This window comes from Ranitomeya variabilis, chromosome 1 (genome assembly GCF_051348905.1).
Source record: "Ranitomeya variabilis isolate aRanVar5 chromosome 1, aRanVar5.hap1, whole genome shotgun sequence".
NCBI lineage: Eukaryota > Metazoa > Chordata > Amphibia > Anura > Dendrobatidae > Ranitomeya > Ranitomeya variabilis.
In genome coordinates, this window is record NC_135232.1 from 1127692943 (window position 1) to 1127705703 (window position 12761).

The 12761-nt window shown below is 40.7% G+C and overlaps 1 protein-coding gene across 1 annotated transcript in view; it reads right to left on the reverse strand.

Moving 5' to 3' along the window:
* The window catches only part of LOC143793021 (catenin alpha-2-like), a 1735283-nt gene that overhangs the window by 1064147 nt on the left and 658375 nt on the right, over positions 1-12761 (reverse strand). Inside the window, exon 7 of the mRNA XM_077279584.1 lies at positions 220-423. Coding sequence (XP_077135699.1) covers positions 220-423 — 204 coding nt within the window. The remainder of the gene's footprint in view (positions 1-219; positions 424-12761) is intronic.

A 12761-nucleotide genomic window follows, 5' to 3' on the forward strand; every position in this document is an offset into this window, starting at 1 on the left:
ACTTACACCTTAACAATATAATAAGCATCTCCGAAGAGCTTCACGCAGAAAAAGCCTACAAGAGAAACAATTCACTAATACTTATTGAAGTGTTACAAAAGATTAGCTCTCCCTCCCCAGGAGGCGTAATTATCGTGAGGTTCGGCGAGCTCAATGCAATTTCGGTCATTCAAAAAAAAATTGCCAGTCACCAGTCAAAAAGAAACAAAGGAGACCTACGTTGTTCATGTACTCGCTCAGCAGGTCTTGAAGGGCTTGTCGGACAGCATTGCACTCAGCTACGATTCTCTCTCTCCTGTCGTCACGCGTGCACGAGGAGTCCGCCATCAAGGCCGCCCCACTGATGATGCTCTCCAGCCTCTCCTCAAGAGATGGCCGGCACCGGGCTTCACTAAAAGTCAAAGGGTCTAGAATGATCTTGTTCTGTGGAAACAAGAAGAAGAAACTTTTTATTAATATTTTTCTATACGATCAATCGAATTCTTACATTTTTTTTTTCCCATCGCACCAGTGCCTCATTGTAAGAAAATTGGGGTTTTGGTAAATAATTGGTCAGTTTATCGACACTGTAAAGGAAAAATTCCAAAGATGAGTGGTGTAAGATGACCATCTTCTGAAAAAAAAAACCCATGACTTCTAGATACTCCGTTGGGTGATATTTATGCTATTGTCTATGAAGCCATGTAATATAATATGCATTTCAGCTTTTTGAATACATTTCAAGAATGTATTAAATTTGTATGACAAGAAAATGGAGTCTGTAATAAGATTTGTGGAACCTTAATCAAAGATGCATCTTCTAACGATAGCATCGCCCAATTGTAAATGCCTTGTGTTCTTACCAGCACATGATGAAAACATTGATACTAAAGATCAGTCAATCAATTCTTAATATCAAATTCATTTAGAATTTTCCAAAATTTGAAGATTCTAGCAAATCTGAATTTTTGTGAATCCGGTTAATCCAAATCCGGCAAAATAGTGGCAAAACTGCTACCATTCTTCTGGATTCCTGTAGGCCACAAAGGCATTAAAATGTTGAAAAGCAATAAACAAAATTATATTCGCTTAACCCCTCCCCTTTCCTTGTCCCTGAGCTCCCTGCTAGTCCTCTGTTGGCTTCTTAGGCCCCCACTTTGATCTAGGACCAGTCACCTCCTCCATCCGGAAGAACCGATGAAGAGTAAAGAGGAGAACAGAGTCGAAGCAAGTGCTTTAAGAAGCTAGTGAAGGACAAGCGGTGAGCTGCAACAGTCCGGACAGTATGAGTATGATATTTTATTTTTTGTAATTCCTTCCTCGAACACCCATTTATAATGATTTAAGGTTTGAAGACCTCAGAACATAAGAAGAAGCTTTTTATGGCTATCAAGGCACACCTCTATGGCTGCCCTGCTGCCACTGCCCATGGTTTGGTCCTCATGGTCTCTTCTTTCAGCTGTAACGCGACTCATCTGACTGTTCTTCATTGTTCACCAGGACATGAAGCCACAACCAGTACTCGGTGGGTCTCTGTGTTATATAAGGTCATGAGGTAAAGTCATGATGACATCATGACATTGTGACTTTATGACATGGGGTCACACGATGGGCAGTGAGTAGCAGGGCAACTGGAGATGTGAACGTTGAGGTATTAATTGTTTTTTTTTACTGTTTTCTGAACTTTTACAGTTATTAAAAATGGTGGTTGGGCATTTTATTGATGAGAGATCCTTGTGAATTCAATTCAAAGTACATGGAACCTAAAATTTCTCAAACACGATCCTCCTCTTGTGTCCACCCATACATTTCCACAAATTTCTCCAATTTTTCACACTACACATTCAATGCACTTAGTCACTCAGACACATATTGCATAAAGAACAAGAAGAAAGGAAATGAGGGACATAAATTATGTGTATTTCAGTCTCTCTTACCAAATCGATTTTTTTTGGCACTAGTTCTCCAACTGCTCAAGTAAACCAAATATTCATCATACAGTATACTTTACTCATTACAGCAACAGAAATCAAATTAGCAATGAAAAAAAATGCAGTGACCGTAAAAACTTCAAAAATCAACCCTTTTTCTGATTTTGTGGGCAATATACAATGATGTGAAAAGCAGTTTTTTTATGTTTGGCAAGAAATTCCTCAACAGATGGTTTGCTGAATTAGTTGTTTGATGTCTAAAACAAAACCACAAGGTGACCTCTAAGCCTGTTAACAGGCATCCATTACACTTTTATCGAGTTTTATGAGGCCTTTAGTGTTCTACTAAATGTTACAAGAAAATCTGTTCTTGAAAAACAAAAAAAGACAAAAAAGAGAGCTCTTGACCTAAAAGAATCAGATACCACAACGTCAGCATCAATTTTTCTTCTGGTACATAAATCAGATAAACTGATGCACTTTCTTCCTAATAGAACTAAATTCTAATACGAAATCTTATAAAAAAAGAAACTGGTTCAAAAATGGGAAATATGTACTGCATTATTATATGAACGAACAAGAATATAACATAAAAATCATACCAAAACTATAAAATAAAAAAAAAGGAAGACTGCTTCTCACGAAGCATCAATATATAGAAAAAGTAGAAAAGCTTTGCCACTGGCTAAGAAAAAGCTTGCTGCAACAGAAACCTTCCCAATTATTTTTTTCTGCAGTAAAAGTCTAGACAATTTAAGACTCAACCCTCCATCTTAAAGGGGTTTTCTAGTTTATCCCCTTTTCTTAGCCCTTTTAGGTGCCGATCACATCTCATTTTTGCACATGTTGGAGGCATTGGATACATCGATAAAACCAGTAGGGAAGTAAATTATCTTGATAAACAACGTGTTGCAAATAACCAAATTAGAAGATGCTTAATTGTGTTCCAGTAGACATCCATACACAGTAGGTTTGGGAAAAAGCAGAATATCTTACAATAACTTCTGAAGAAACCTTCCCAATATATTTTTCTTTGGCAAATTAAGTCCCAATTCTTTATCTTAAAGGGATATCTGGGATATATTTACTGTATATAGTTTTCTTAAGCTTCTGCCTTGTTTTTCAATAAATTGGATGTATGCATTAGGAGCATTTCCCCCGTAAGCTACCGACCTGTCCATAGGCCTCCATGCACCCAGCATAAACCCTACAGATTTTGCTTGGAGGTTTCATATCAGATATGCAACTGGGCTGCAGCAGGAAAAGTTTTTTGGTGGAATGATTACATGGAGCGCTAAATCCAGTAGGTGCCGAAGGGTAGGAGATTATCTTGTTAAATGACGTGTTGCAAATAACCAGATTAGAAGTCATCTAGTCATATCCCAGAAGGCATCCATATAGGTTTGGGAAAAAGCAGAATAACTTAGAATGACTTCTGGCTGAAGAAACCTTCCCAATATTTTTTTCTTTTGTAAATTAGGCCCCAATCCTTTATCTTAAAAGGGGTATTGGGTATAAATTATCTCTACATAGTTCTATTAAGCTCCCTACTTGGTTTTGTATAATTCAGAGGTATGCGTCAGGAGCATTCCCTAACGTATACCACCGACTTGTCCATAGGTCGCCATGTACCCAGCATAAAAGGAGCGGAAGAGGAGAGGCTTTCCTTCCTGCTGCTATACCATGTATATGACTGGCTTGCAGCATGAGGAAACTTTTTGATGTAATCTTTGTGCATAGCAGGTTCAGTATAGTGGTTGTTGAAGAAAAGACAAAGTCCACTTCAAGAATTAGAGGGATAAAAAAATATGAATAAAAATGTATATCTTGGAAAACCGATTTGACGTCTCCCTTTTCTTCAAATGCAATAATGAGATCTCGAATATGGTCATAACGTCTTTCAATAGGACATCATATTCAGATGTATAAAATCAGGGATGCAACCTATGCAGCCATACAGAGACCCAAGAGTAAAGGTGGCCACTAACTACCTCCAAATCAGGTGAAATAGAGCTTTATGTTCAGATATTAGACTGCAGAACATCCAGATATTTTTTCTTGGACCCAATTCTTTTGATTTCCACCATTGTGTAAAACTACGGCAGTATATTGACAGAGATGGCAGCTTTTGCCATCAGATGTCACATAATATCGCACTGAGCTTTTTCTTAGAAGCTCATTTTTTAGCAATTCTAGGACACAGTATAGGAATCTTCATGGACCGATGTGGCCAAAGTGTACACCAAAAAAGGAAAAATAGAAAAGAGAACTGAATGAATAGAGATACCCCAGCTTGGATGAAAGAACACAAATTTCGGAATCGTAAAAGAAAATGTTGGTTTTATTTGTTCTTTTTAATTCCCCCCCCCCCCCCCCAACAAACTGTAAAAACATTTTGAAGTTCCTTAATCTAAGTCTTCTCGATGCACCTGAAGTAGATCAACAGAATATTGGCCATGATGAAGCAAGAGTTGGAGCGTCTCCGAGGATCAGTTGTGTTTTTTGCCCACATCAGACGGAATAAAATACATATTACAAACAAAGGAATATCAGACGCCTGATCAAAAGCATTACAGGAGAAAGACAAGGGGGGACCAGACATTTCAGTGTGGGGCCGAGTACAGTCAGGAAAAGGCTTAGCGGTTTTGTGACCTCTTGGCAGATGTTATCGACCCTCGGGCTCCTTTAATCACCCCGGTTCTATAATAACTTACAGAAGCTTTCGGCAATGCTGTCATATGAAGACAGATAAATGGATCGAATCTTTGTTGTGCTGCATAGTCCTCTGTTGTCTCCGAGCAGCAGTCAGTGAACTCCTAATCATTAACTAAAAAGTTCAGCTGATTATCCTCTTGGATATATTCTGGAGCTTTACAAAACTTTCTGTCACACTGGCACAGATGGTACAAAAGTACAAATAAGACACATGAGCATCCATGGTGGTTTATAGGTCCTCCACCGATTACCGCCATATTCGTTTGAAGTCATTAGTCAATGATACATCATTGAGCAGAGCACCAAAAAAAATGTAATTGTCCAGAATAATAGTATCACTATAGCCAATTAGCCTGATTCATCAAAACTGGCAATTTTCTCAGCCGTCTCAATAAGGTGGCATACCGGATTCATGAACAGGTGAAGGCATCATTACGAATTTACAGCATCTGACGAGTTGCGTTTGCCTCCATGCACCACACTGAAAATCTTACTCCAGTCAGGGAACGCTACAGCCCAACATGAATTGGATAAGCTGTGCCATCATGTTCCTGCCATGCCCCTGTCCTTCTCCAGTCTTGCACATTTTAACCCCATACTGACATCGGATGCAATAATATGCCGATGTCAGAATCCCCCGCTTTGATGTGGGCTCTGGCCGTGAGCCCACCTCAAAGCTGCGACATGTCAGCTGTTTTCAACAGCTGACATGTGTCCACAATGACAGTGGCATTCAAAACGCGCTTCTGGCCATCGGGCTGGAAATATGCACACCGGTGACACCCATCACATGATCGGTGGTCATCGGTGCATCGGCATGACAACCAGAGGTCTCCTTCAGACCTCTATGGTTGTCAGTGCCAAATTACTATGAGCTCCACCCAGCAACTCAGCAATTCAGCTACATAGAAGCAATCAGATCATCGCCAGTATGTAGCTGAGCCGATCAAGTTGTACTAGCTTCTAGTCTCCTATTGAGACTATAGAAGCATGGCAACAGTAAAAAAAAAGTTTAAAAAAAATAAAAAAAATAAAAGATTAAATCACCCCCCTTTTGCCCCATTCAAAATAAAACAATAAAAAAAAATCGAATCTACACATATTTGTTATCGCCACATTCAGAATCGCCCGATCTATCAATAGAAAAAAGGATTAACCTGATCACTAAACGGCATAGCGAGAAAAAAAAGGAAAAACGCCAAACAAGTGTGGGATTGCACTTTTTTTGAAATTTCACCGCACTTGAATTTTTTTTGCCATTTTCTAGTACATGACATGGTAAAACCAATGGTGTAATTCAAAAGTACAACTCGTCCCGCATAAAATAAGCCCTCACATGCCCATATTGACAGAAAAATAAAAAAGTTATGGTTCTGGGAAGGAGAGGAGTGAAAAATGAAAACAAAACCGAAAAAAGCTCCGGTCATGAAGGGGTTTATGAAGCTGGGAGAAGGTGTTTTGAAAAAAACAAAAGACACAAAACTTGGATGCAACTCCGAGTTGTGCCCAAATTTTGTGACTTTTAAAAGCTTTTACATCAGAATTCTGGTGCAAAAGCTTTGATGAATCAGTTTCAATGTCTAAATGGATGAATTAGTCAAGGGCTGGAAACAATGCGTTGGAATCAAGGAAAATGAGCAACCATAAGAATCTGAACAACTTATGATGGTTAGGCAATTCAGTCAAAAAATCTCCAAAATGGCCGGTCTGGTGGGATGTTCCCAGTGCGTAGAGGATGGTAGCTATCAAAAGGGTCCAAAGAAGAATAACCAGTCAACGTAAAATAGGGTCATGGATGTCTAAGGCTAATGGAGATTGTGGAGCAGATGAGAGCAGTGCCAGGAATAGAGCGATCTCAACAAGTTGTGAGGGGAGCAATGGCCCCAAAATTATAGGAGATTGACGTTTCTCATCATAGGATCATCAATAACAGGATTATGTGGTATAAAAAAAATCTGTTTAACAAATCGTAAAAGGGAAAGTATAATCTAAGCACATAACCTTGTAGGAGATACATTGAAGTCCACCAATCCACCTTTTGGTTTTTCATATCCAACTTCCCTTACTGGCGATGTGGCAGTGCTGGCTTGTGTGAATCCCATACTTTCTGAAGAGTCTGAGCTATCAATCATCAGTGAGGGAGACGGGAACATGCAAAATCAGTCAGCAGAAGGATGTATTGAGCCCCTTGGCCAGATCAAAGATGCTCTGAGCACCCTAATTAGCATATTTGATTTAAGTTCAGTACCTACAGAATAGAGCCAGCTGTTAGATCACTAAGGGTGCAATTTTTATACAGGCCGATATCCCCTACAATTATGTGCTTAGTTTATACTAAAAGTTTGGACTTATGGACTCGATTCCCCCGTCATGGCACAGCAGCGAAATTGAAAACTTACTTTTGGGTTTCCCCATGAGTTACAAAGAGGATCTAGGTACAAGACAGTAGATAAAGTAGAAAACCCATTTAAGATATACAGAAACTGAAGCCAAAATGAACATTTCTAAAAAATTTCATGAACTTACACTTCTTTAATCAACAATTTTCAAGTGGTGACTCTAGGTGAGTATATTTACCAGGTATTTTTTTAGATCTAAGATATGTTTAAATGACATTTTTTAAACTCAGGCAAACCTGTCGAATTTTCTAAGTGGAAAATGCTTTAGAACCCGTCAGTATCTTTTGTCTTGAAGTGTCTTTTTTAGTCTTTTTGGTCATTTCATGAATGTTTTTTTCGAGTGTTTCTCCATCGTTTTTGGCTCTTCTTTTCTAGTTTAATTTTCCGGTCAATTTAATTCTCCATTCATTAATGAAGAAACCTTCAGCAGTTTTCAAAGTGAATACATTGGGAAATCATTCGTAACGGTGCCAGGTTGTCATCCATGTGCGTTTTGAGCCTTCCCATTGACTTTTATTGTAAAGTATAAGGTGACTTCCGACCGCCTGAAGAATGGTCAGGTCACTTCTCTTAGCCACGTGTCATCTTTTGAAGCCCGAAGGGGTTAAATGAACAGCAAATTGTCTTTACATAGAAATGTTTGTGTTTCCTGTCTTCAGCATTTTCTTAGCAATTTTTATAGCTGGATTTCGGGACAAACTTGCCTGAAATAAGACGTGGTGTCTTTACCCTTAGAATAGAGCATGAATTTACTGGTTTATGATGATAACATACAAACTGGAACCATTTCAAGACCAGTCAAAGGAAATAAAAGAACATTGAATGATAATTAGGAATTCAAATGTATAAATGTTATAAAAAGAAATTCCCGAGTGTTCATCCAATTCATATTTATTGAAGCCAGGACTCATCTTGACATACGTATATGTATATACATAAGATCATAAATCACTTCCAACGTATGGAGGCGGCTTGGAGAGTTTTTACCACCGACTAATAAACTGAAGCCTATAAAAAGACGGCAATGACATGGTATTCAGAGAGATAAATCTATGGGAGGCCCAGAATGTTCTACAGATCTGAGGAACACTACACTATGGGGAGAAGAATTCCATTTGACGTTGCTTTTACAGATGTAGAAGACCTAGCTGCTCCTTTCTGGGTTATGTCGTGGACTTTGTGCTATAGGAGTTGTGCATGAGGGGGATGTCTGCTTTGAACAATTAAAAAAAGCTAAAAGACTCCCCAATAAAAATAAATTAAAAAAAACACATTTTCATTCGAAAAGTGTGTGAGCACCAAATGAAAGGATAAATCTCATCCTGATCGAGATGAGTGAAGGATCTGAAACTTGGGCAGATTCAAGTCTCTCCAATTAATTTCTATCAGGATCAAAAGCGCCCCGATTGGTATGAAAAGGCATTGATTATGCTCTAAGGTGTCTTCACACCAAAAAGCACAAAAACCAGAGAGGGAAAATGGGATAAAAAAATGAAATACATCATATTCAGCTGTCGTAGGCCATCACCTGTTCTTTTCCACCTCAACCTACACCACCGGTCGTTAGTGATGTGTCGTACATGACTAATAAAGCACAAAAACTCATTTCCATTCTGTGACTGATGGGTGCCGGCCTACAGGGTTCTGCTGACGATTGAGACAGGGTTTCAACCACATCAGATTGCCGTCAACTTCAGGGTCCAAAAGAGCCGGCTTTTTCTTGTGAGCAGAGACAAATGACTCAGCTCATTAAAAATCTTGGTTCTCCACGTCCTTCTCTGGTTATTTCTGATGCTCCCATCTGGGGCAGAGGCCATAAGCTGGCCTCCTGTGTTCACATGGAGGCTGATGCATGGCGACCCATGTCACTGACAGTAATGACATGAATCGCTCTCCATGTGACCACATGAGGCATTCACTGGCCTCAGCAGCAGGAGGGTGAACCAGAACAACCAAAAACTGGTGTGTTTGACTAGACACCTGAGATGATGGCGACGTAAAGACAAGTGTGTGCCTTGGATAGGCAAGTGTAATATATCATATTACCTCCTTTTTGGACCACAAAAGAAGAAAGCAAGATAGCAGTCAGATAGCTGTAAAAGAAAATATGATTTTTGATACTCTGTGAGGAGATGTTTATGAAATTTGTATTTATTTGTGGTTGTAAGAAGCGATGAGCGGGGTTCGTACCGGAAAATTAGTGTCCGGTGGTAAATGCCAAACATGGACTTCCTCCGGAAGTCCGTTGCAATGTTCGGAGATCTGAGGAAGTCCAGGAGGAGCAAGAGGGAAAGAAAAAAGGAGAAAGCAAGAGAGATTCATTTTTCCAGCCTGAAAGTTTGGGTCCTCACTGTTGCCTATGGGTTCTGGTTCTGGTTCCAGTTTGGGTACCAGAATTGAACTTTGAAATAAAGTTTGGGTAGGGTACCAGAACCAGAACTTTTCACGGGTCCGCTCATCCCTAGTTATCATATGAATTTTAGCCTTCCAGGAGTTTTGCTAGCATGTTGTAATGATCCCTTAAATTTATATAAATAGAACTTGGAGCAGGGAAGGATGGACACATATTTATCAGTGGTGAGAGTCTCAATATTACCAAGAATTATTAATTTTTCCATTAATATTGGTTAGCTCATTTCTTTTTTTTTTTATAATTTGACACACCATTCTGGTTCCCTTTTATCACCCTATATTGTCTCAAGCCTAATTTTCTACTTGAGTAACTAATATTTTTTTTCTGTCCCTTTAAGGCTGTGCGTCGTTGATGCGATACAAGAAATGTCAGCAATGAAGGCTGAGAAAGTCATCTTAGCCCTGTCTGCGAGCGCGCTGCTTCAATTAACCAGTATGTGCTTGTTTCAGAGAGTTTTCAAGATGGAAATGTCACTAATCTGATTACAAAACATCAGTTCTCATATACACCCGACGCTTTCCAAAAGTTTAAAAAATGCCCACTTGTATTTCCGAAGCTCAGCGAGAAGCAAATTTTGTACTTAGCCATGTCAGTTTCATTTACAATTCATGATAATTCAAGCAAATATTGGAGGTAACAAATTAGAAAGACCGTCAGCTCGTTTAAGGTATGATTTATGGGTTTTGGAATGTTATAGCTGAATTAGATGTCCACGCTTCAATAATTCACCAGGATTAAGTCACCTCTTCTGAGCAGAATCATGGGGAGGCCGGCTCAATTATCAGCTAATGGCTGCATATTACCGAGGTAATGTCACAATGTGGCACTCTTTCCACTTGAGAAGTTTGCCTTTGGTCTAAGGAAAGGCAAATTTTGTGTTCCGTCCGGATCCAGGATCCAAAAAAGAAAAAATGTATCCCAAAGTGAAGTGACAATGGTATTTGTACTGAGGCAGAAGATGACACTTGCCGCTTGTTATTGCCACCCAACCCATGGGTTAATCAGTGCCAGGTAGGTCTCAACAAAGGTAGACACAAAACAATGGGGTTGTGATGATCTGAAAGCAAATCTGTCACCAAATTTCACTATAAAAAGTGCACACATTATTACATAGATCTTACAGACCTGATAAAATTGGTGTACTTACTAAAAATGAATTTCAGAATTGCTATAAAATCCTTTTTGAATGTTTATTCATTGTCCATCCAACTAGCCAGATTGTCAGCTCCTCAGTGTCCCTCCTCCTTGCTGCTGAATTTTTCTCCTACTTAGCCTGATTGGCAGCTGATCAGTGTCCCCCCTCCCTGCTGCTGAATTCATGCTCATCCAACTTCATTTACAACTCCTTAGTGTCACCCTCCCGGCTGCCTAATCCATGCTCATCCAACTTCATTAACAGCTCCTTAGTGTCCCCTATCCCTGCTGTCTAATCCATGCTCATCCAACTTCATTTACATCTCCTTAGTGTCCCCCCTCCCTGCTGCTGAATTCATGCTCATCCAACTTAATTTACTGCTCCTTAGTGTCCCCCTCCCTGCTGCTGAATTCATGCTCATCCAACTTCATTTACTGCTCCTTAGTGTCCCCCTCCTGGCGGCCTAATCCATGCTCATCCAACTTCATTTACTGCTCCTTAGTGTCCCCCTCCCGGCGGCCTAATCCATGCTCATTCAACTTCATTTACTGCTCCTTAGTGTCCCCCCTCCCAGCTGCCTAATCCATGCTCATCCAACTTCATTTACTGCTCCTTAGTGTCCCCCCTCCCTGCTGCTGAATTCATGCTCATCCAACTTCATTTACAGCTCCTTAGTGTCCCCCTCCCGGCTGCCTAATCCATGCTCATCCAACTTCATTTACATCTCCTTAGTGTCCCCTACCCCTGCTGTCTAATCCATGCTCATCCAACTTCATTTACATCTCCTTAGTGTCCCCCTCCCTGCTGCCGAATCCATGCTCATCCAACTTCATTTACATCTCCTTAGTGTCCCCTACCCCTGCTGTCTAATCCATGCTCATCCAAATTCATTTACATCTCCTTAGTGTCCCCCTCCCTGCTGCTGAATCCATGCTCATCCAACTTCATTTACATCTCCTTAGTGTCCCCTACCCCTGCTGTCTAATCCATGCTCATCCAACTTCATTTACAGCTCCTTAGTGTCCCTCCCTCCCTGCTGCTGAATTCATGCTCATCCAACTTCATTTACAGCTCCTTAGTGTCCCTCCTCCCTGCTGCTGAATTCATGCTCATCCAACTTCATTTACAGCTCCTTAGTGTCCCCTATCCCTGATGTCTAATCCATGCTCATCCAACTTCATTTACATCTCCTTAGTGTCCCCCTCCCTGCTGCTGAATCCATGCTCATCCAACTTCATTTACAGCTCCTTAGTGTCCCTCCTCCCTGCAACTACTGAATCTCATCAACATAATCTTATTTACTAGATCCTCCTCTTCCATCCTCCCTGCTGCTGAATCTTTTTTCAGCTAGCCTGATTCACATGTGCTCACTTCCTCCCTGCTACTGAATCCACATTCATCTAACTTAATTTACAGATCCTTAGGGTTCCTCCTCCTTGCTGCTGAATCTCCACCAATGTAATTGCATTGACATGTTCTTCAGTGTCCTTCCTCCCTGCTGCTCAGTCCATGCTCATCTAACTTCTTCATTTAGAGCACTTTAGTTTCTTTCTTCCCTGCTGCTGTTGAATCTCCACCAATTTAATAACTTTATCTTATTGATAGCTTCTCAGTTTCCCACCTCCCTTCTTCTGAATCTCTTCCCAGGTGCCTTGATTGACAGTTCCTCAGTGTCCTTCCTCTCTACCGATGATTCTTCCCCCACCTAGCCTTATTGAGAGCATCTCAGTGTCCCTCCTCCCTGCTGCTGATTTCCCCCACCTAGCCTAATGGAGAGCTCCTCATTGTCCCCCCTACCTGCTGCTGATTCCCCCCACCTAGCCTTATTGAGAGCTCCTCAGTGTCGCTCCTACATGCTGCTGATTTCCCCCCACCTAGCCTTATTGAGAGCTCCTCAGCGTCCCTCCTATCTGCTGCTGATTTCCCCCTCCTAGCCTTATTGAGAGCTCCTCAGCATCCCTCCTACCTGCTGCTGATTTCCCCCCACCTAGCCTTATTGAGAACTCCTCAGTGTCCCTCCTTGTTTCTACTGAATTTCCACCCACCTAGCCAGATTGACAGGTTCAAAGTGTCCCTCTTGCTGCTGAGATCTGTCAGGTGAGTCAGGCTCAGCAAAAGACAAAACCTTTGAGACTAAGCCATTTGAGCCCAGTAACCATTATCTATGATGTGTATGGTAGTATGCAGTA